The 26,075-nt window shown below is 34.1% G+C and overlaps 1 protein-coding gene across 1 annotated transcript in view; it reads left to right on the top strand.

Annotated features, from left to right (window-relative positions):
- The window catches only part of LAMA2 (laminin subunit alpha 2), a 405,950-nt gene that overhangs the window by 373,278 nt on the left and 6,597 nt on the right, over nt 1-26,075 (top strand). The window contains exons 52-61 of the mRNA XM_072410219.1: nt 5,372-5,492; nt 10,559-10,735; nt 11,233-11,378; nt 12,641-12,817; nt 14,118-14,307; nt 18,246-18,305; nt 22,526-22,635; nt 22,731-22,920; nt 24,049-24,204; nt 25,726-25,879. Of these exons, the coding sequence (XP_072266320.1) occupies nt 5,372-5,492; nt 10,559-10,735; nt 11,233-11,378; nt 12,641-12,817; nt 14,118-14,307; nt 18,246-18,305; nt 22,526-22,635; nt 22,731-22,920; nt 24,049-24,204; nt 25,726-25,879 (1,481 nt within the window). The remainder of the gene's footprint in view (nt 1-5,371; nt 5,493-10,558; nt 10,736-11,232; nt 11,379-12,640; nt 12,818-14,117; nt 14,308-18,245; nt 18,306-22,525; nt 22,636-22,730; nt 22,921-24,048; nt 24,205-25,725; nt 25,880-26,075) is intronic.

The raw sequence follows: 26,075 nt of genomic DNA on the forward strand, positions 1-26,075 counted from the left end.
GGACGACGCTGGAATAGGAAAACGACGCTGGATGTGCAGCGGGACCATGGAGGTAAGCATGTGACAAAAATACGGGCTTAACCATCCTAGCCTTTTTTTTTTGCCCGTACCAAGGTCGGGCTTAACGGCTAGGTGGTTAATAGCAGATATATAAGCAGGAACTCTGGATAGGACAACACACCAGCTCTTCACATCCCAGCAGTGAATATCAACCACATCACATGCAGTGTGAGGGCAGACTAAATAGAGGAGCAGTAATGACCACCAGCTGCAGCTGATACAAGGGGTGTGGTCATTACAAACAACAACACAGAAACAAGTAAAAACAAAGAGACTGTCAGATAACCTCACATGCAGCTTGTCCCACAGATCCTATAACTTCAGTCACAGAAGGGACCGTGACACCCCCTTGTACACCAAGAGGTCCTCCAAGAGGGCCCACCTCCTCTCCCACAAAGAGGACAACTGAGCGCTCCCATAGAATGCCCTCAACATGAGACTGTCTCCATGGTTATAGGAGCCTAATTTTAGGCTTGACTTGGTCTAATTACCTACTTTTACTATTACTTTTTATATATTTTTATGATGATGACTCCCTGCTATCTCCCATACTGGACTAAGGTGTCCTATGGACCTCTACTTGGAATTCTCCATAGTTCCTAACCCATTTTACAGAGGCCCTAGCTACAGTTCTTTGTTTTGACCTCATGAAGGATACTAGAACTGTATGTACTAGCAAAAATGTTACTAAAAAAATACTGTTTAAAACAAAAGAAGCATAATAATGTATAACTTGTCACAGCATTATTTTCATGTTCTAAAAATATATCCCGTTACCTTTTATTTTTATTTTAGCTTCCATGTGAGAAATAATGAATAGTAATCTTCAAAATACTTAACAAGAGAAAAATTTGCCTATGTCTCCCTCTCCTTGAATAATGACATAGTAAAACAGATGCAAAGAGAAAACTGCCTTAACAACAAACTACATTAAGATGTCAAGCTAGTGATAAATATATTTTCCAAATTTTGCTTCAAAAAAACACAGATATAACAGAAAATAACTGAAGAGACCAAAATAGTTATTGTATCTAAAATATAAAATAGCAAAGCACAGCATCCTCTCCGGACAGAATGTCTCTTAATAGCATCTACAACAGTTATCCAGCATTGCCTCTAATTTTCATCCATGCTGTGCTGCTCAGAAAGCCTTTCCCATGCAAAGCACTATGATTGACATAGACTTCTCAAAATTCCTTTTTGTGAACATGCAATTATGCAGGCCAGGGAATCCCAGTTTCCTCATGCTATCCTTCCTATGAGAAATAATGCTTATGCTTTAGAACACCAAATGACAGAATATGTTGCATGGAATAGTGCAGGCTACTGACTATGCATAATGGCTGTGTCATGGTGCTGCAAGGCAGGATGGTAGACCCTCTGTGTCACCAGCTCAGTTGGCATAGAAGTGCACAGGGTGCAGAGTCTAAGCAGCTGCCCGGTCTTCACCAGAGTCTCTAGAGGTGAGGGTGTTGCACTGCAGGCAACTGCCAGGTTGCGACCCCCATGCATGCAGAGGCAGGGGACTGCTGACAGGCAGGGGATTGCTGACGACAGGGGACTGCTGACAGGCAGGAACAAGGCGTGGTACCAGAACGAGGGAAAAAGAGTAGTCAGACAAGCCAGAGGTCAGGGCAGGCAGCGATCAAGAGTAGTCAAGGTCAAGCTGAGGTCGATACACAAATAATCAGGAACAACAGGATCAAACAACAGGGACCTGGAAGCAGTGCCAAAGTAACTCCTTGTTCAGGCAACTTCCTGTTGCCAGTCACTTCCTTATATAGGGAGGGTCAGGTGAAAGATGGAAGCCATGTGGCCTTCTGGCACCTTTCGCTACTACCAGAGGGAGTGCTGGAGACGAGAGGTAGATGATGTTCACATCTCCCTCAGCTTACATCCAAATGTGATTCAGCCGCGTGTACTGGCGCCATGCAGTCACGCCAAGCAAGCTGACTATTTACGTTTATGTTTTCACAACTACTTAAAAACCGTATAGTCCCTAAGCCAACATTCCCCTGAGGAAGCCTTGTGAGGCGAAACACGTTGGGTTTGCATAAGACTAATACGGTTACTTATTTCAAATAGTTGGAACTATTTTGTCTAGCATATATACTTCAGTCTGGTGAAAATAGAGCTTGACTAGATATATGTCAAATTATGAATGTATAATATTATGTATGAAACCAACATGGTATCAATACATAATTATTGATTCACTGGAACATTTTGGAACTAAAACCTCTTTTTTTTCGTCCTCTTTTCTACATTTTGGCAGATACAGAATCAAAAGATGTCTTAAAGAGACACTGGAATAGTAATGAACACCATGTTTTTGCTTGTGTATTTTAATGTGGTTTAATTTATTGCCCTATTATAGTTCTGATAAATAAAATACATTTATGTGGTAGGTTTCATTTATGAAATAAAAAAAGTTGTATAAAATCGCTTAGCAATAAAACAAAAAAAGTTACTTATAAAAAAAGAACCGCACATACTTTTTGGCATAGTACTCTTAACTCTAATTGTTTTTAATTGTTTAACTTTAATTGTTTTTTGAGGGATTTAAGTGATTTCCCCTATGCCCCTCTGTACCCCTGTATACCGCTATTTCTCATATAATATAATTAAACAATTCCTTCATTTCTCATGAAAACCTAAACAACTGATAAAGATGTGCAGCAGAAAAAAAACATGTTTATAGTTAAGCAAATCTGAGAAAGTTTGCATAGTCACTAATGAAGTTTTGGAGGGTACATATCACTGGGGGAAAACCTAAGACAGAAATGTATGAGGTCTGCTAATGGACACAGTGCTCAATTTATGGAATTAGAATTGTCCATAGGTTTTCTGTTTAAAATATCAAGCAAGATAACAACTGATTCAGTAGAAACAATTTTCTGTATTGTGTAATGGTTTAAGACTTTCTGTTAGGACCAAATGTTCTTAGGCTATTGATTTTTTAGGAATGTTCACAGAACCCTTTTCATACCAACTTCAGAAATTTTTGCCCTTCTCCAATAAAAATGTGTGTTTTTTTTGAAGCATTATAAATATGGTTACCAATACTGACAAACAACTAAAAGCTCTTTATGGAAGCCAGGTTTGTCTTTATTTGTATGCCACTTGCTCCACATTCCACACAAGAAGGCACAGCCAAAATAGGAGTGGGCATTCTGCTCTATAACAGAAAAAGTGTAGAATCATTGGCACACCATCACACGGAGCTGTATTAGAAGGACTTCTCTTGCAGGATCACTATGATTTTGTAGGGCTTTGCAGGGAAACTAAAAGACTGCAGTTTACATTATTGGAAACCCCATAGCTCTGTTTTAATAAATACCTGCATAGCACTTGACATAACTCTTAAATGTCCTAGACTCATAACTGTTAGACTTCAGCATTTGCATTTAGCTTTTTAGGAATAGATGGGAATGTAAAGTAAAATATTAGTTATGATAACTGAGGGAATTACTATCAAACTTGGTTGTATTGGATGCAGTACACAGATTGCTTGAAATAAGTCTTGAAGATAGGTAACTTCCTCTTCTGCTGTAGCGCTACTCCAGATCATTTCATATCTGATACTGTACACTACTTTTTGTGTTTCCCTTCTATCCTCCTGTAACACAATGCCTTTGAAAATTTAGTCTTGGATTTGAATTTTATTAGGATTTAAACTACCTTTCCTTCTTATTTCCATTGGTGTTTTGAGCAGTGATGTGGAGCAATTATTTACTGTATTTCCTCAGAAACAAATACCATCTGCTACAACATATATTGACATTGTATATTGATCTTTTTTGGTATTAAAAATGTGTTATGAATTATATTGCTTAAAAAAACTAAATTATTTTAAGCACTGAACTAAATAAAACATCTCTGTTGCTAGCTTCTTAGTTTCATAAAAAGTAAATCTCAAAGTTAAAATTAGAGCACTTTCAAATGCTTTCACCAAGGAAGGCAGATAATAATTGATTTAGATATGAATATGGTTCTCTTCAGATACACGCTATGTTCTGCTGTTTGTTTTATTAAAAAGGAAATTTGAATTGTCAAGGTTCTTCTGTGATAAGGAAAAACTCTGAATAGCCTAAACAATGAATAGGTACCTGAGCCATTCATAACAGACACGTTTTATTGCCTTAATCCTAAACGACAGCCTTTGTTTCCACAAGATATATTTTCCTTTGCAAGAAGTTCTTTGGAGAAATAAACTTAAAAGTTAAATGCTACATGTTGAGAGAAATTTAATAACAGTGCCATTAGTACCATAAGGAATAGTAAGAATTTTGCTTTTGAATCTTCCAAGTTTCAGATCTGATGAAGTGGCTTGGAAATCTCTGAAATGTCTAAATTATTTTTTAAGTTTAATTATTTTCCTCCTAAGAAAATACCACACACCAGGTTCTATTAAAATATTTTTTTTATCATGTGGAAAAGTCTTGTGATTAGCCCACTTGAAATCCTCACTTGTCAACCAACAAAGGTTTAATCATAAAGATACAACTACAATTACACGTCCAAGAGTGAGAATACCAGTTGGGGTGATCAATGGACTTTTCTGTGTGATAAAAAGACATTTTACTGAACGTACTGAAAAAGTACGCAGTGCTTTTGCTGCATCTTGTTTAGTGGACTGCGGGCAGAGATGGTCATGTGTGCTGTACTTGCACCTAAGTAGGGAAGGGAAAATTCAAGCATAAACAAGAGGTTATGAAACTGTATTTTTGGATTGGTAATCATGGTTCTACTGCTGTCTTAGTACAAAGGAACACAGAATATGTTTCTACAAGATGACACTCTTACTAACACTCTATTTGATTTTCAGGCACTTGGCATAAGAAAAATATAGGAGCTTTTGTTGTTGCTGACCTTCTTCTGAAAACCATAGTTTCTTGGTTGTACCTGGAAGAACTCCACTAAATGAGTTTCAAAAAAGTTTCATATTTTTTATATCAATACTCTTTCCAGGTTCATGAATTCAAAGTTCAAGTCAAAGCATTTCCCGACAGCCAGACTTCTATCATTCTCAGAGGATAGGGAGGTATAAGAGGACGAAAGGGGCACTGGGTATATGTGACAAATGCAAGGAAAAATCCTAAAAACACACACCTACCTTAGAATAATGCCACCTGATAAAATGTTCTCACTTTCAAGGCTTGCCAGTTTTGCCGTGATCAGGAAATGAAGAATGCTCAGTAATTTGGGTGACAAATACATATATCAAATACATCTCATAAAATACATAAGTGAGAACTACTTGCTTTGTGTAACATTAATAAAAAATGTATTTTCTCCTTTTTGTTTTTAGGTCAGAGGTTAGCTTAAATAAATATTCTGGATGTCTAAAGGACATTGAGATCTCCCGAACACCATACAACTTACTAAGCAGCTCCGAATACATAGGATTAACCAAAGGATGTGCACTTGAGGTATGCTTATAATCATTTTACCTTATTACCTGTTTTATGTCTTGACATCTTTATATTGACTTTATATTTCAAACTTCAACTTTAGTCTTATCTGCTCAGGCACCTCTCCTATACAAAAAAATTTGCTTGCTATGATTTCAATACACCCTGTAAATTTCTGAGGCTGCACATTAAAAGCTGCAAATCAGATAGAGCATTCTAATTTGCTGGCTTGAGAACATCTACCTAGCTCTTTACTCTCCAAATTTAGAGACTAAACATTTAGTAATTGTTGAGGCCCTAACCTTACTACCCTAGCCATTGGCCCACAAACACTCTCATAGTAAATACAGTCATGTTATTATGCAAGTGTTGCACATACGGCATTCACAAGTAGATTTAAAGGACCACTCCAATATATATTATATTATATAGGGCAGTTCTAGTGATTAAAATAACATACCTGTAGCAAAGAGAACTTTTGACTTTTCACTATTTGGGCTGGTATCTTTGAACATGCAATTCTAATTGTTCATTGCTCGTGGGGCAGCAGATCCTGACTTTAACTAGAAGGCACTGTTAAAAGATGACCTCTTTATTTATCTGTATTTTTTCAGTTATATTTCGTTTATTTAGGTTAGACCTGCTGAAAGAACAAGTACAAATAGCTATTAGGCAGAATTGTAGAAGAGTAGATTTATCTTTTATTGGTCAGTCATGCCCCTATACCTAAGTCAAGGAACTTTTAATCTTTATTTTCTATACTAAACTGACAAAGTAATTGAGAGTGAATGACAAAAACAAAAAAGGCCAGTTGTTCAGCAAAGTGAATTATCAGGGTTTCATTCACCTAGCTTGGTGAATGAGATTTGGCCATCCAGCCATGTAAAAGACAAAATTATTTTTTTTTATATTTTTCATTACATGCTATCAGGTAATCTTTGCAAAGTGAATTTTATTTTACTTTACTTTGTACACAGCTTGAACTACTTTAGAAAATCAACCCCACTGAAAAGTTTTTGCTGGTGCCACATTTCATAAATCAGCCCTATTGTGACTGAATTTTTCATTAATTTTGTAGTTGATTTGCAAACCTAAAATTGTAGGACATTTTCTGTTATCAGCATATCAGATTTTAAGATTTTCCTATTGATTTGATGTCCTTTTTTACATTCCTGTATTTGGCAAAGCAAAAAGCATTACGAATCTGACTTCCTTTGTATAATTTGAAAGCTTAATTTCATAAAGATGTATTCTGTATTATTCATTCTTAGCCTTAAACTAAACATGTACTTAAAAATGTTTTCAGTGCCTTCTCTATAATAAGTAAAATTTCCTGAGCTATAATTTTCCTTTATAACATACCCTATTTGAGTGAAAATAGAATAATTGCTGCCAAATGTAATTACATTTATTTAAATCTATTTTATAGGAAATCATTTTAAACCATGACCTATTAATGACTTTTGACAATTGTGGTTAAAAGCACTAGTCTGTTATATATCACTGTACAAAACAATGTGACTTAACAGTCTTGCTTTCAGGGAACAGTCATATTTAACACTGACAAATATATAGTTGTCACATTTAAAATGCATTTAAAAATGTTCCTCTGTTTATAGTGAGGATGTTGAGTTTTGGCCTTACTCACAAATCTTATCTATATAAAACTTGCATGCAGCAATAATAAAGGCTCCTTAAAGCTTTACTGACTTTTAAACAAAACAAAATGATAAAATGATGTATTTCAGACTGCTTGTTTGTACTCTGCAGTGGACTTAATAACGTAATTCGTTCTTTTTATCTCCATCTGATTGTCTGGCCCAGTGCATGGCTGGGTCATCACAAAGTGTAAAATTTTTATTAGTTTGTAGTATGTATATATGTACTATACCCAGTGTTTAATACAGTAAATGATAAATGAAACACTATACTGATGGCTTATATAGATGGAAAAAACAACCAACAGAAAGAAAGAGACATCTGTCCTTGAATCAGTTGCTTGCTGTTGGGATCCTTGCAGGTTTCCACCAATTTTTCTAGCGAATGTTAACAAATACTGTTTCTTTTTTTTTTATAAAAAAGGTATGATCAGCTATTAGTCATAAACAGTCCTTCCAGCATGTTTGGAAACATGTTTTTGTAAAAAAAATGCTTCCATGATGATCAAAAGCCCTGTGACAGCACAGTTACAAAACTGGTACAAACATTGTTCCAATTACTTCATCTCTGATTGAGACATGCTGTGTATGAACACATATCGATAGGAAAAGAAATTCTATTTACAGATTGAAAACATTGAGTATAATAAAACAGATATCATAAGCACTGCAGGTTTAAGTTTCTTTCCAATGTAAGCTTAACATGAAATATGAAAATCAAATGCTTTCCCAATAGTTTGATAATAGTTATGTTATGCTGTGTTATTTAAGGTTGCTGTAAAAAAGGACTTGCACTTACAACAAAAACAACTCAGAGTTGTAGAGAAATTGCTATGTTGCAAAGTTGCTATGTATAGGGGGGTAAATAATGCTTATTTTGCCTAAGGAGCACACTGAGAAATTACCCATTCTCTGTTAAACGGTACACTTCCCGTGTCTTGGTAGTAAGCTAACTTAAACTGCTTGCCTGATGAGATTTGGTGGGGTCACAGTTGTGCCTGAGGTCCTGTAGTGTATAAATATTACCTCCCCCAATGTGGATCTGCAAATGTTCTACTTCTCTAGCAGTGTTTTTATTTAGCACCCATCAGTTATCAGATCACTACTCATTATTGGGGCACCTCTGACAAAAGAAAGAAATGTCTTGCTTTTCTAAAAAGATGGTAGTCCTCTACCTCAAACCTCATAGCTTTATATCTGCATGATGGGATCTTAGGCAGTCTTGCCTGTAACTGCTAGCCTCCTGAGGTTTGATGTTAAATATGATGATGTCGCTACTGTGCTGCTCTTGCTGTGAGGAAGTTGTAGTTGAGGTTTTGTAGTGTAAGGATATTACCACTTCTACTTCATACATTCTGTGTTTTCTGTACCTATCCTTTTGCTTGATAGTTCCTTCATTAGTTATCAGATCATGTCAAAGGGACACCTTTGACATGAAAAAAGAAAAATCATTGTCTCTCTAAAACACAGAAACACAGTGTAGAAAAGGCCACAGTAAGTCATACATTTGAGAAATAATCATCTACACAGGTAATACAGGTAACTAAAGCTTTTTCCATTGCTGGGACAACTTATACAAACAAAATATTTTTTTAGGTAAAAAAAATAATAAAAGAAGAGGGTGTTATTTTTTACTTCATGAAGCATGAGGTACTGTAATGAGCCTCTGAAATGCTTTAGTTCCTCACATTTGTATGCAATCTTTTTGTTCAACCCACTGAATTAAAGCTGAAAGTCTGCAGTTCAACTGCATCTGAGTTGTTTCATTTAAAATTAATTGTAGTAATGTACAGAACCAAAATTAGAAAACAGTTGTCTCTGTCCAAATATTTTTGGACCTAACTGTATATCAGGAGAGGCTAAAAAAGTTCTCTGAAAGGTGAACTCTTTTTCTCTGAAATTGCCATGTTACGAGAATATACACTAAGATTGTGTAGATGTAAAAGAGTAGCTTGCATTATTTGATCATTTGTTTAATGTACTTAACTAAAAAAGTCAAACTTTAGCATATTCTAGCATAATTTTTTATTTTATAGGATTTCTTTCCTTTAAATGAGCCTATAGTTTTCCAGGTAAATTTAAGTTAACATAAACCTGCAACCATTGTGACAGTTAATTAAAGTTGTTCCTCTCTCTTACCTTCTAGAAGGAAAACAGAAAGATTTATAATCCTGTTACATTTTGTACACAACATGTTTATTGCATTATAATATTACCTGTATGCTATTCAGCTGAGATCATTTCTAGTAGTTCATGGTTTTAGTTCCTGATTAAGACTATAAAACAATTTTATTATAAGCAACAAATAATAAGGTAAATGTTGTCATGTGTCCTGATTGAAGCAGACATCCTAATTACACTTCAAATCAAGTTGTATGCAATATACACAAAATAATGTAATTCCAGCAATATGTATTTGTTTCCTTTTTTTCTGATTTTATTTTAAATTGAAATATTACAATGCAATATGGGTTGCAAACAATATGGATAGTGTAAAATGTGTAGAATGTTTGGATATTATATATGGATATTATATATGGATAGTCGAAAATAGCAGCCAAACTCAAACCATTATTGAACATGTGTAAGTATTTAGAGATTGAAAATAAAACGTGTATAGAGATTATTGTTTCAATGTTAGTTAAAATTATATATATTAAATAATTATATATATATATATATATATATATAAATTGCATATATGTAAAATCATATATACCATGTATAGTACGCCTCAGCTTAATGGTTTTAATTTATCTTTTCACTTCACTAAGTTAATTCACTTATCTAAGTTAATTATCATTTTTTATTGGTATTTATTTAGCCTAATGAATGAGGGGAATCTGTGCTGATTTCAACCATCTGAACTTAATTAAATGCAGTTTGGGAGTGGGGAAGGGTTTGCAGCCCTATCAGTTTGTACTGCTGGGTCAAAAGTAGAAGGTAAAACATCCAAGTTCAAAAAAAGCAAACACATTTTGGTGGTTTTAAAAGGTTCCCCTTCATCAAAGCTTGGTAATGTTGAGCAAGGTATTTCCTGGAGGGACAAAATTGGAGGGATCCTGCTGGGTTGTTAGTTAGGATCCCTCTAATTTTATCCATTAAATTGCAGAACATGATTCACCTGCATTAAATGTTAAATTAAATCTACATATATTGCGATCAGTTTTTGTTTTTGTTTTTTTTACTGCATTTGTAAGCATAAAAGCTTAATAAAAAAAAGTACTTTTATGTAATAAAAAAAATGCCCAAAAGAGGAAAGAGGTTGTAATGATGAATGTATTTCACAGCTGTAACTAAAACATTAATCTGTATGTACTTTTTTGAAGAATAATTTAGAGCACAAACTGTTCCGTATCAGCCTATAAATGAGAAATGAAGGGCTTCTTCCTATTTAATGTTGTATTTATGGCTCTTATTTTTTAGAGAGTATATGTAGTAAGCTTTGAAAAGCCTGGATACATAGAAGTGCCACCAGTGTCACTGGACCCTGGAACAGAAATCACACTGTCATTTAGCACCAAAAATGAGTCTGGAATGATTTTACTTGGGAATGGTGGAAATCTTGTTTCACCGAGAAGGAAACGCAGGCAAAGTGGACAGGTAATATATTGCATGCTATATTTTTAAGTCATGTTAAATTCCTTACTGACAAATGTGGTATTTACACACATCTGTCACATTACACAGGTAAGTGACACACTTTTTAGATCATCCAGATACATTTCTTCATTACATTTCCAGCTTGTTTCGCTGACATTGAACCATCCCAATCACATCTGTTCTGGCATCATGGAAGTTTTATGAGAAGTTGTGATTTTCCTAGCAGAGCAGTGTCTGGGTGTTTGTGAATCTTAATGCTAGCTGTGCAGAACTAAAAAAAATACCAGTTGAACAATAAATAGTCTGTATTTAGATATTTTTGATACATTTAAAAAAATCTGTAAGACATGGCTTTCTGCAATTTGAAGTCCCTACACCCTGAGAGAAAACAGTAGACTAGTGTGTCACTTCTCTTGCTATTGTACCAGCAGTTATTTGAGATCAGTCATAGGAAAGATGTTTTTTTCTCAAACTAGCTTTCATTCTTTGTGCTTCAGGCATTCTATGCAGTTCTTTTAAGAAAAGGGAGATTGGAAGTTTCTATCCCTGGACCTAAAGAAATCCATCGAATAACCATTAGACCTGAGAAGGGAGAATTTCATGATGGCAAAGAACACTCTATCCGGATTGAAAGATCAAGAAAGTAAGTGGCACTAGCCTTGAACTTTTCTTGGCAGGATTAAAGTCAATGATGTATGCTTGATTTTCAATGCTATGCTTATATCTGTGTCTGTTCTTTTTAGTAATGGAATATATCCGATGGAAAAGTTAAGGTTTTTAGATCTAGTTAGATATGATACCAAGCAAAAGTATTTGTCACAAGTTTTAGCAACCTTTAGGTAATTTGTAACACAGTTTCATGGACTGAATAAAAAGATCACATTAAAAATGGACATGTTTCAAGAACAGCATTGAAGAATGAAGGGTGATCATGGATAAAATCTGGTGCTAGCATTCATCTGTTTAATTATAAATAAGAAATGTGAACAAACTTGCTAGTGTTTTTGGCCACTTTTATGATGGCTCCTGGGGATGCTCTTTAAATAGTAGTTTTACACACTTACACAGAACACTGAAATAAATTTCTGCAGTTTTGTTACTTTTTTGCATGAACTTGATTTTGTTTTAAACAATCGCCCTTACTTAAAGAATGATTATAATAAAGAGCATTGTTAAGTAGACAAAATTGCAATGATTATACTCCCACTGCCTAGTAAACTCGCTAGAATAACTTCTTTCTCATGCATTCTAAATGAGTACGTAGCTATAATATCTTGAGAAAAACACTACATTTCTAATGCCAGTATTTAGCCAGAGTTTGGGATGAAAAGAACATCCTGTTCTTGTTTATCTAAACTATGAAGTTAATAGAACAGAGAACAATGCAATTACTTTTCCTACATGAGCAAGGTTGCTTGTATTGCCCTCTAAAGGTATCTGTAAATTTATCACATTTTACATCCAATGTACATCTAGCTTTGCTTCCTGCAGTGTGAATATTCAGCAGCATGTTGATTTGTCATTCAGTGACAATGGAAGCCGCTTACTTTTGGATATAATAATCCAAGCAGATGTATCTCCCATGCTGTTTTAAAGCCAGCTGAGTGTAATCATGTAACTTAGCAATGCTGTGTAAAGCTTCTACTATACCAAAGTCATTTTCATTTCCTAAAGAGTATATGCAAAACAGATGGAATCAGCATTAAAAGCATTTTCAAAGCAGGAATGCATTATGCAACAGGTTGTTTTTCTAATTTGGTTAATATAAAAGCAATTAGCTTTTAAGTTTCCCAGACCAAAGACTTTAGGGAGTTAAAATTATTTGCAGTGCAAGAAAACATATGATAGTATATTACAATACACTTTGTGAATCACACAGTAACTTTTTCTGTATTTTATTTTTAGTGTCTTTACTGTACAAGTGGATGAGGATAAAAGTCAGACATTGAGACTGCCAGCAGGCCATTCTATAAGCGTGAAAAAGCTCTTTGTAGGTGGCATACCATCTGATGCTCAGTTCACAATGTTCAAGGGTATCCCACCATTTGAAGGATGCATATGGAACCTTCTCATCAATGCAGTGTAAGACAACCCATATCTTCAAGCATTTGTATTTTGTAAATCATATCTATAACCTAGTCCTTAGTATTAACTCTTAACAGTCTAACCATTACTGAACTCTTAACCCACTCTTAAAAATTGTTATCCCATATTCTAACACAAAAATGAACCTCTTACAATGAACTTAACCCTAACAAAACTATACCTCTTCATCTAATTTAAACTAAGCCTAAGCATCAACTCTCAAATAAAATATTTCTCTAAGGTAAATGTGAATCATACATATTTAATTCATGGTATTCACCAGTGAAACCCTCCCTTGTGTAGACACCCATAAGCCCTGAGACTGCAGATGGGTGTTGCTGTCTTGGATGTGATGTTAGCAGTCCCAGTCAACTCATAACTGCCACTTAAGTGTTGCTTTACCACATTTTCCTTTGTTTTCCTGAAGCACCTGCAAAATTTGAAATGTAGTCTAAAACATGTTGGTAATGTTGTTTGTAAATAACATTTACGTTTACAGAAAGTCTAATCAGTATTTTATTTTTGTTTTACATAGTAAGATGTCAGTAAGAAATAGTTTGATAAATTCATAAAGCCTTTAAACTATTTGATAGTTTGCGGTAGTAACTGAAAGCATTTTTTTTTTTTTTTGGTGCGGAAAGCATACTGTGACAAACTAAGAGGGAATCTTTACACAAATTGTGTGCACATTCACTTCATATATACAATCAGCAAATTCCAGTTTGAATACCAAATATATGCAAATAAAATAATGGAACAGGATTTGCTTTTTACATATTTGGATAAGTCAAGTGAATATTCACATGCGTTGTATTGAGTGAAGATTTTCATCTCCTTTGGAAAATCATCTTTATTACCTTTAGATATGGTTCAATAAACTGGCTATTTACCCAAATAATTCTGTAAACTTTTTCTTTTTTCTGTTTACTTGTTGGGGGAAGTGAGAGAAAAGGCAGGTTCAAACCTAATTGGGATCAAGGAATCCCATAGGACTCATTGGGCTGCTGATCAGGAAATCTTACTTCACTCAAATTATTGAAGACAGAGAAAGATAGCATTTTCCGAATGATATAATTTTTGTGGCCCTGTTTGGGGAGATTTTTATCAATTCTTATTCCAGTGAACAGTGACATAAAATGGAAAGACATCAATATTGGCAACATTTATTTTCCTTCCTTGATGGATAAATAACACTTTAAAAACTGGTAATATAAAGAAATGAACTGTTTAGAAATCCTATATATATATATATATATATATATATACATGATAATAATTATTTTGTATGTCCTTCTAGGCCAATTGACTTTGCTCAGCCTGTATCCTTTGAGAATGCAGATATTGGACGGTGCCCTACTCTAGTGCCAGACAGTATCCTTGAAGAAGACAAAGAGAAAAATGTCACTCAACCAATTGTCCTTCCTCAGCCTGAAGCAACCACTTCACCGAAGGTCACACCAGCTCTTCCACCTTTCATTTCACCAACTGTAAGTTTGTTGAAATTTGGTGCTGATAATTCATGTTAAGAAAGATTTCTTCTATATATTATATATAGTATACCACATAACATACATAAATGTATTTGTTCACTATCTGTGCATCAGTGCTGTGAGTTAAACAACTTAAGGTGAGTAATTGAAGAGCACACGTTAGTGTATGTGACGTCCACTCGTGGCTGGAAATGTGTTGATATTGTCAAATGTTCTTTTCATTAAAAATAAAAGCGCTTGAAATACATTTAATCTATTCCTGCTGAACACAGAATTGATTTCACCCCATGAAACGTAAGGTTGTTTTATTAATAAAAAAGTCATACAATGATTTAATAGAATTGACTCAAATGCCCAACTGCTGAGTTAAAGCTTCTAGCAGCTACATTAAACTTGTGTTAAAAACTTGATCACGGTTAAAGTAGAAGATAACTTTATTGATACAACAGAAAAACAAGTTGGCAGTGTTCTGTGCATGAAGTTTATGTTTGCATGTTGCATGAATTGAAAGTAGAACGGTTGGCATGTGGATACTTTATTGTCTAGTATAGATAACTAAAATAGAGCTTCAAGTTCCATACATGTATATTCTCTTCAAAGCCTGTGCAGAATAAAAGAAAATTTAAGAGTAAACAAAAACACATAAAAATAACTACTATGTCATGGGGTAAAGTTTTGCTTTTATAGCATGTGCAAGAAATTTTTGGTGAATTTAAAGTAACATACATCTCATAATAGATGCTTCTGAGTAACATTTGTTCGTAAACTCCCTGTGTTTAGAGCAGCAGTAGAGTGGTAGGGTAGGGCATTGACATGGGTCTATTAGCATGCAGGCCATTTAGGCATAATGATTTCATGTTCATAGTTCCAGCATCAGCATCACTAACCAAAGATCTTGTAAGCTGCCTGCAAGGGGTCATTTCTTTTTACATAGTGCCATTGGCCCTGATTTATTAAAGCTCTCCTAGGCTGGAGAGGATACACTTTCATCAGTGAAACTTGATGATCCAGCAAACCTGGAATGGATTTCCTACAAGCTACTTGTTAAGAAATGTTTTCAATTCTGGTCCAGATCACCCAGCTTCACTGATGAAAGTGTATCTTCCCCAGCCTTGGATGGCTTTAATAAATCAGGCCCATTGTGCCTGGATATGACAATGGCCACCAATGTAAGAGGACATTTTTTCACTTGGTGACAATATAATGGGGCTATTGTTTTTTTTTTTTTTTTTTTGACCATCAGTGTATGGGGAATTCTTCCCACTTACAACCATTGTTTAAGACTTTTCACTAACCACCTTTGTAAGAATCTCTGTTTTCCACTGACCATCAATTAAAGGGGTATTTTTCCAGCAATATAAAGTACTTTTTTATAATACGCACCCAGGTAAAATGCTATCACCCCACTAACTACCAAGTTTGTTGGGCATTCTTTTTTTTTTTTGTCCTCCAGCAAACAATAGAGGGCATTTTCCATCTAGTCTCTAGATCGGGACCACTACTCCAAGGACCATCATTGTAAAGGAAATTTTTGTACCAACCCCAAAAATTAAGGGGTTCTTATTTTCATTTAATTACTAGTGTCAGGGGAAAATACATTGATCACCAATGAGGGATACTTTTCCACTAACAGCTAAATTAGGGACCCTCCTGGGTATTGATTTCCCTATCAACCACCAGGGAAAGGGGGCAATACATGGATCACCAGAATGATGGTAAAATACAGTTGCAGTTTCTGGTCATTATTATTAATAGTCTTTTTTTTAATATTTCTAAAATAAAACTTGTCATGTAGCACAGCATATATAAAAAAGCTCTATCCCAGGTGTCACAAATTGCTAGGTATGCCATTTTAGCACAGTGTGGGTCTTTATTTAGGCAAAATGGGGTAAGAATTATTTATTTACCAAACCCATTTTATACCTAAATCTGTTTTGTACAAGTATCACAAATAGATATCTTGTTATGGTAAAAATGTTTCTTTTGGGTTGCAGTGCAGAAATAATATTTTATGCAGGGTTTTGAAGACTATGAACATAATCCAATTTTCTTAAGGAATGAAGTAGCTCTTGTTGACTGCAAATAATACAGATGTGATAGCTAAAAAGTGGCCTCCTTTCATGGTATTTAAAAAAAAAAAATTATTACATTTCAGACATCCTATGGATATTTGTAAAGCAGAAAGATGAGATGGCTTTATACATAAATCTGTGTAGGGTAATGTGACAATACAACTTTATTCTTACTAGTCTGGAAAAGGGCTGTGCTGGAGACTACCTTCATGTTGACCATCTGTATATGTTTTAATTTACAAGTCTTTTGCAATATGGCTTTATCATGAAACCTAAACTGTTCCCCACAACAGTACCATCTGTCACTGTATCTAGATTGAACCCTTTGCCATACATATTATTAGGACATCCCAAATGGCTCAACAAATATTGAGGAACATCAACAGTGCATGTCTGCTCTGCAATACCACCTGTCACTGTATATACAGTCATGAGAAAAATAAAATATACCCTTTTCTAGAGGCTTTCATGTGGCAACTATTCCACACAAGTACTTATTCAGTGTTTTTCTATTTGTACTTTCAATAAACTTTTTTTTTTTAACAAGTACCATGCTGAGACCAGTGTAGTCTATAATGTCTGGAAAGATTGGTAACAGTCCTAAATGTTTTCCACTTGTGAATAATCTTTCTCATTGTAGAATGAGGGACTTCTATTTGTTTGAAAATGAAAGTGACAAGGGTGAACTTAATTAACAAAACCTTATATTTGAAAGAGGACTTTCCAAATGGTTTTAAAATATATGGAAGACAACAAACATTGTGATCTGCCCCCCCCCCCCCCAAAAAAAAAAAAAAGAGAAACGGCCCTGACTATCTGTAAGCTATCTGTAAGTCTCTGCTATAGCTATTGAGGACTTTCTGAATTATTTAACAATATAAGAAGGAACATGAACTGTGCACATGCATAATATAGTACCATCTGAAACTATGTATAAATGGAATATTGATGGAATATTGCCACATATAACACATGAAAATTATAAATTAACCTTCTTTGTACAGTGATATACACTCTAATATATTTATAGCAAACTTTTACATTAAAACAGGAATTCCTAATTTGCATATATTGCAATGTATTTTCAAGCGGTCCATCTATGTCAAAGTGATCCCTCTGTGTTTAGCTCATACTCACTTAGGGCAAATCAAAATCAAAACTTTGTGCTGGTTACATTTAGCTAAAAGGTCTTAGCTTTCGAAGTTGCCTGATTGCTCCTTCTAACCATCAGTTCTATTCATGCACATCAATAACCAGAAGTCCCAGATGGCATAGAGCAGTCTTTTTCCTCTTTCATGCTTCCAAGCAGTCCCAAGCAGAGAAGGGATATAATAGTTCAATGGTTATTTCTCACATCTGCAAACAAACTTTCATATACCTATTTATTGATCTGCCACTTTTTACTGATCACTATGTTTATTTATATTGTGTGTAGTATGCATGAAGCTACCTACAATTTATTAAAACAAGGAATGAATATCAATCATCTTTGATGTCAAAATAATGAAATACATTTACAAGTGTTCTTTTTCCTTACTTTTAAAAACTGTTTAATATGAATAAGTGTTTAGTATTTTGCTCATATTTTTTCTGCAACATCTATTAAATAATATTATAGCCATATTATAGCCATATAGATGGCTACTATTATAATGTTTTAAAGGCAGACACACATTTGTAAGTTCTGCATTTGTTTAAAAGCTAATAACATGAGTAAAAATAATATGGCTGCTCAATATTGAGAATGTATAACAAGTATTGATAAAGAACACAATTGTGTTATGTTTTTTAAGGGCTAGATGTGTTATGGGTTTTGTTTACAATGTATGCAATTCTAACAATTGCTTATTTGCTGCACCATAGGAGCCTGAAACCACTGAAGTGAAGAGTGCCAATATCACAGATGAGCTTGATTCTTCAACGGTATCCATTACTTCTTACCTGCTTAACGTGGTTCTCTATCATTTTCACTACTACAAAACTAATCATTTCTCTTTCCTCCATTCTTTTATTCCTATTTATTCTATAATACAGCATGTGACAGGACTACTTCAATGTGCAATCATTCTCTTTCACCGTTTTCTTTAGCAAAGGAAATGAAAATGTATCCTAGCGTTCCTGTTGATTTATTTTACCAGTGTACATTAGCACCATGCTTAGATGAATATGATTTTGTGAAATCATTTCACACCATGAATGTATATTTACTGGCTTATACCAAAGAAAATTTAGGGATTTCTGTAGTTGTTTCAGGTCAAACATTAACCCTGCTGACTTCTGTCCATCATTTATGTAACATCTATTATGCTGTACATCATAAGCTTCCATTTTTACAGTACACAAAGATTCCTGGGCTCCTTTATTGCCATCCAGTTAGACATCATGGCATTGAGATCAGATGTCAGTGCAGGTCTAGATTAGACATTAAATAAATTGTAATGGGGCGAATAGCTTCTCTGTTCTGGCAGCCTATGAAGAATAGCATTATATAACAAATCTGGGTTTTGTAACAAGCACTGAATGCACATCATACATTATAACTAGGTTTAATAGGGCTCATTGTAATGCTTGCTACAGGAAGGTGCTCATTAAAGGACAAGTACCTATGGTAGCTGCATTGACTGTTATTGCTATAGTTCTGCTACTAAACCTTAAGAACAAGGCATGGATACATGTTCTATGGTATCACTACTGTATTGATTTTAGTTTTGCAGCTTGGTACAATCAAGTTCAGTTCATGTACCTAATATACCTCATCAAGTGCAGGTGACAATACATAGGGCTCTATTTATAAAACAGAGAATCAGACATTCCATCAAACATTTCCTCATGATAATCTTCCAGGTCCTTGTGTTTCAATGGCAGTAGATTATTCCCACAAGGAATGGTTTGAGAGAATGTCAGAGTTGTTAGGTGTCAGAATGTCTGTTTTATAAACAGAGACCATATATGTATTTAAAACTATATCTAAAACCAAGAACAAAATTGGTATAGATTACAGCCTAAAATCCTTAGATGTGTTGGCTGCATTTTTTTAGACTGGGAACATGTTCTGCAGGTAAATATGTTCATCCTGATAGAAATTTATAATCATTGTAGGGAAGTGTAGTGGGAAAAAAATAATGTAATCATCTTTCCAAACTATCTTCTGTGATCAGTAAAATTCATCCCTGTGTGTTATGGAGTTAAGGATGGGTAGAGATGTTTGAAGTCCAAAACAGGAGAGCAGGATGACAATGCTGCTTCCCCATAGATACATTGCAGTAAGTGAGAGCTGTCACCCTAGGACAGGACATGTATGTTACTGGCAAAATCTCCAGGTGAAAATAAAAGGAAAAATGCTTGAAAAGGAAAAATGAATGTGGTAAAATGCAATATTATACAATTTTATTTTGAGATATACAGATCTAATATAATGCACCGCTGTGCAAAAAAATAGTACAATGTACATTTTATATTTTAAAAGAGAAATTCATTTCAGATGAAATTACTGGCTCCTATGGTAATATAAAGGCCTGAGAGGAAGAGGAGGGAATGTTGCTGCATAATAAGGAACATAGATAGGATTCTTCCAGTAAAGAGTAGACATGTACACAAAAAATGTAATATTTGTGTAAGCAGAGATTGTGAAAAACATGTATTTATAAATATGTATTTATAAATATGTATTTAATCTAGGGAGCAAAGACAATAAACCTGATTTATTAAAGCTTCTCAAGACTGGAGAAAATAAAACTACCGTGGGTGAACCTAGGGGATCCAGCAAACATGAAATAGTTTTTTTTAAATAGTTTGCTATTAAATGGCACATGTATTTAATCCTATACTAGATCAATTCCAAGTCTTGGAGAGTCTTTTGATAAATCAAGCCTATACCCACTGTTCATGCAGAGGTGCTCATAAACTGTCTTGAGTCCTGTTAACTGATTTAAAAAAGATCACAAACTAATGTCCCAGCAAAAGCCATATGATTGGCCACTGGACAGCACAGGCTTGGGTAATTTTAGCAGCAACTGAACTATTTAAGACATTTAACTTTGCCTTCTTACATCCTGCTTGTTGGTATGACAAAATGGAAGCTTTTAAAACCTGAACAGTGTCTTAACACACATTGCCATTACTGCAGATTTTTCCATAAATAGACAATATATAAAAAACAGCTTTGGTATAGCATTTATTTAAACATAAATAATATATAGATTAGTACAGTATGATTTTTTCTTTTCCTTTATTCACAGCAAAGAAGCCAGTTACTGCTCTAAGCAAGCTAACTTATTTCTTCTTTACTAGGTTTGCACAGCTAACACTATAGTTCTGTTGCCCTTAACAATTTAATGAAAAATTGTAATATTAAGGTGGGTCTGACATACCAAATATATGCAATCCTAGATTTACAAAGTATGTCACAATAAGTTACAAAAGTATGTCTTTTTTGACCAGACATAACCTCAAGTCCACATCCTTCCTTTTACTATCAGTGCTTTGTGCAATCCTCAAGGAGGAATTGATACCCATATTAAAAAGGATGTAGAATTTTAAAAACACTTCACAAAACTTTTGCTGACAAAATATTTAATATTAAATTAAAATTTCCTTAAAATTAAGGAATTAAAATGCTTCATGCTTTTACTTGTTTGTAATGATGTCATATGAATGGCAAGTGCCCTAAATGTAGAAGAACCATAACTATTCCTTAAAAGCTTTTCCCTTTTTAGCTTGGAATTGTGTGTTGATTAATCAGATATACAAAACCTATAAGAAAATGTTTTTGCATAATAAAAATATTATTATGACTAGTCACAAATATTTAATTTAGAAAAAAAATATTAGGCCTTTCAACCTTGATTTTTCATATTTTCTATAATTTTTCAGACAAGATAACCTAGAAATCTAAACTTTATGGGGTGTGTGTAGTTGTTAGCAATGTTTCCTTATACATTTTGCTAAATAATTAAGTCACAATTAAGCCAAAACTTTTTCATAGTTTTTAATAAAGTGTCAGAATCGTACGGTTTCTGTGTTCTCAGTAAGGAGACTTCCTTGTATTTCCTGTTCCATTGAAATAAGAACAAAATATTATAGGACTCAAGTGTATCTGAGACAGAAAGATACAGAGATGTTCTAACCCCTCCTTGCTTAAATCCCTTTTTCTAATCTGTACAAACAGTGAATTTACGAAAAGTTTTGACTGAAGTTGATATTTTAGGAGACCCTGTCATCAACCAAAATGAAGATAAAAACATTATTACAAAAAAATTATTTAAGTTTTTGTTTTTCATTTCCATAAATTATTTTTTTTTTCATTTGAAATTTGCCTTTCACCTTGCTCAAAAAATTGTACAACTCTAGGGGAGTAAATTCCAAGCAGTCTATGTCTCCTTGTACATCATAGCCCTCTTCCCTTCTAGGGGTCTACTTACTATCTGTATTGACCCAGCATCTTCACCTCCCACCAACCTACATAACTTTGCAGCCAAGAGAAGAGTAAGGAATACTACACTTGAATGGTGGCACCTAGCAGCAGGTATAGGGCATATCTAAACAAGGTAGACAAGCGAATAATGTGCATAAGCTATATTAAATGCACGTATATTCCTATGGAAAGATTTTTGTTGAGGTTAATGGCCTGGTGATGGGGGTCTCGTTAAGTATTTGTTTTCACATAAAGAGTTACCAGGTTTTCATTTTTAATACATAGTCATAATCATTTGTTGGTTTTCCCAAAAGTTTTAGGATTCACATTGGTGTTATGTTTAGCTAGTAAATGATGCAGCAATCTCTCTATCTATTTTTGTCTGTATACTGCCTTTAAAGATTGGAAACAGACAGATCTATTTTTGCGGCATTACCGAAAAACTTCTATATCACTATGCTATTAGTCTTCTGACAGCCAAATAACACTAATGATCCTGCTGCTTTTCTCAACTCAAAGCATGCTCTTTAAAGTCCACAGCAACATGGTATAAATATACATCTCAAACATTAGAATGCTTTTTATTTTTGTTTTCCTAAGGCATACATAGTCTTGGAGTCCGCTAAAGGAGTAAATGATAACCTTAATGGTCAATCAGACCCAATTTTCTTATAAAATGGTACAAACCACAGATAGAAATGTAAAGAACGTGTCTGTTTTTTACTTAAAGGGCTGTGCAGCTGAGAGAAAGCCAGAGATTATCATAGGAGGAAAGCAGTTTGGCCTATCCAGGAACAGTCATATGGCATTTGCATTTGACGACACAAAAGTAAAAAATAAGTGAGTTAAAATATTTTATATTTTTCCCTTTTGACTTTTTTCAGTTATTGTGCCATAGTATTCTAGCAATTTATTTTTCTGTATTACATTTACAGACTTTCCATAGAACTTGAACTACGGACTACCGCCGATTCAGGCTTGCTGTTCTATATGGCTCGTATCAACCATGCTGACTTTGCCACTGTTCAGATTAAAGATGGGATGGCTCACTTTAGATATGATCTTGGAAGTGGAGATACCACCACAATGGTTCCACAAAAAGTTAATGATGGAGAATGGCATAAGGTACATATATTAAAAAGAATACAGAATATTTTTAAAAAGTGCACACTTTTGCTATACATACTAGGCATGTGGACACTAAGCAGTTTTTTTAAATTTTCTTGTGATATTGAGTGTTAGAATGAATGATACTACTATATTAAACTGGATAGGGTGTCTACTACCTAGTATTCATGTGTCTTATTATTATTATTATTATTATTGGCTAATTAGCACAAATTAAAACATAGACATTTTACAGGCAAAAGACCAAACATTCATTGCAAATTTAGCAGAAACCTGATCAACCTAGGTGCAGTATTACATAAGTTTATTGAGGATAAATTGTAAAATGTAATGACAAGTTATTGAAGTTTGAAGTGCCTCCCAATTACCCATTAGGATGCTGTAAACCCCCAGTTTACGCGTGCACTAACAACAGAAGGTAGCAGTATCAATTGCTATATTTAGTGGGCTTGTTGGCATATTAGGGCAGCTGGTAAGACCTAAGTTTTTTTTTTTGTTTATATATGTGCTTTATTGTCTCAAAGAAGACAAAGGAGCACCTTTATATTGATCTCTACTGACTTTGAGTACTATTAAAAGGTCTTTAGAAAAACAAGTTTATCACACCAAAAATAATCATTCACTTAAAAACTGCACTTGGTTATTTTACTAGTCATCATTGCCTAATTTTCCCAGTTTTGTTCTGCCACCATCATCCTCAAACCAATCTGCTTTTTCTTTACAAATTTAATTTGTAGCTTAGATCTAAACAACAACAAAAACAATTACTTACAGAGCAAGGTTGAAATGATAAATGTACAGACACCTTAATATGTAAATTTTAGGTTCCTTGTTTCCTTATATTTTTAATTATGTGCTTTTTATCAAAATAGTTATGTAGTTGCAAATCATGTGTTATAATCTATGATTAAATATACAATTTAATTTATAGGTTGAAGACCAGTTATTATATAGCAGAAATTGATACAATTTTTAAATAAAACATATTAAGCTATATTATAATTCATTTGCATGATTTTTTATTTTATTTTAGGAATAATATCCTGTGTTAAATGTAGATCTGGAAATTGTAAATTTAATGTAAAAGAGTTCTTACTGGTAATACTAAGCTTGTTTTTCTCCAAGATAAATATATTCAGAACAAAGCAGACAGGATATTTGTTTGTTGATGGAATAGCAAACAGCACAAACAGTCCAAAGAAAGCTGACATCCTGGATGTGGTGGGCATGCTCTATGTTGGTGGATTGCCTATTAATTATACTACCAAACGAATTGGCCCGGTAAGGCTGAGCTCTAATTGTATATTTTCTCTACGTTTTACTAAAGGTCGCAGTGTTTTTTCTTACTTTCTAAACAGCTGCTTAAAACAAAACTTTTTAATGTGCTTATATTTACTGTTTTTTTTTTTACTCTTTTTATATACATTTCTGTTTTCCATGTTGCAGTGGATAACGAGCAAATTAGGCTAGAAGTCAGCTATTTACCAGGACTTTATTTGTACATGTATATTTATTTTGACCTGTCATTATGTATATGGTACACCTTGCTATTTGCTTGATATTGACCTTTTAGTTAATAAAATAGGATACAATAGATTGTTTAGCTCACCCTGCAGATTTTGCTTATTTAAAAAAAAAACATCATAACTAATGTTATCCATACACAGAAGATTATTGTTTCTGGAAACAATCTTTTGTGATCATTTCCAGTGGCACATGAAGGAAGGAATGCTATACATACAATGTAATTTTGTTTAGTGGAGAGGAGAAAGGGAGGGGGAAAAGGAGCCAGTGGAACGCCGCTGTGCTCTCCTACATAGGAGTGAATAGTGCTGCTTCCTGATTGCTCGTCAGGACAGATTGAAAAACAATGTTGGTTTACTGCTGTATAAGTGTATTTCCACCAGAAATGAGTAGGACTATTTCTTTTTGTCCTTTAAAATGCCAGAGCTGAATAAATGGTCAATAAAAATAACAGGGGCAGGATATGTTTTATGCCCTAGAATCTACATCTCTCTGGAAGAATGCATTTGGGGGTACAAAGAAGGTTAGTGGCCCCCTATACTTCATAGAACACCTTGCATAGTGTAGTTTCTGTCCTTTGGTACAGTAATGATGAGTGGGGGAGCAATGTATGACCGGCGAGCACTGTATGATAGCTTTAGTTTTGTATCTTTCATCAATAAAATGAGCATCAGATGGTTAGTGCAGAAATTCTTGATGTGTCATTTCTTTTATTTGGGGCATGTACATTATGGTAACGAGAAACATTTTAACTTAAATTCATTTTAAAATAAAACTATTCTAGCTTCAACATACATCTTTAATTTTTGTTTGCATTGTGGCCCGCAAGTTTTGTCTCAATGTCAACAGCAGCCCCCAGGTTGGGCACCACTGCCCTAGATCATATGTTTTAGAACAGGATGTGACCTAATAATTCATAATAGCTGCTATCAACATAAATGTACCATGAAATAGGGGAAACTGTTTTTTTAATACAGATTGCCATATTTTAGGACAGAGGCAGGTAGAATAACTATTAGGACAATTGGGAATTGGGGACAGGCTTTAATTGCAATGTATGCCAGCCTGTAATTCTGCTTTATAGGCCAGTATCATTTGCACATTATAGTTTAAGTAGACTAAGTAAAGTGTTGCTTACCTAATACTTTTCATAATACATATTTCAAAAATATCTTAACACTGTACATTATAACAATATGCAATCTTAGCATAGTTTTGTGTGAAAATCTATTTAGATGTTGGAAACATTTTTATTCTTTGTGGGGTTTTTTTTGCCAGGTTTTACATAGTATAGATGGCTGCATTCGCAATTTCAGAATGGTTGAAGGCAATACAGATTTTAGTAATCCTACTTCCAGCTACAATGTTGGCTCATGCTTTGCTAATCCGCAAACGGGAACTTATTTTGATGGATCAGGGTTTGCAAAAACAGGTAATTGTTTTATGTAATGTTTAGTTTTGTCTATATTTATTAAATATGTTTTTAATAAAGTTGTAGAGGTTAAGAATAACTCTGCCATCTAGTTTCTGAAGAAAATTTCTTCAGTATTTTTGAAGATGGCATTCGGTAAATAGCTTAGGCAAAGATTTTCCTCAGCTACCCAGTGAACAATATTTGATTATTGTGC

Source organism: Pyxicephalus adspersus, chromosome 4 (genome assembly GCF_032062135.1).
Source record: "Pyxicephalus adspersus chromosome 4, UCB_Pads_2.0, whole genome shotgun sequence".
NCBI lineage: Eukaryota > Metazoa > Chordata > Amphibia > Anura > Pyxicephalidae > Pyxicephalus > Pyxicephalus adspersus.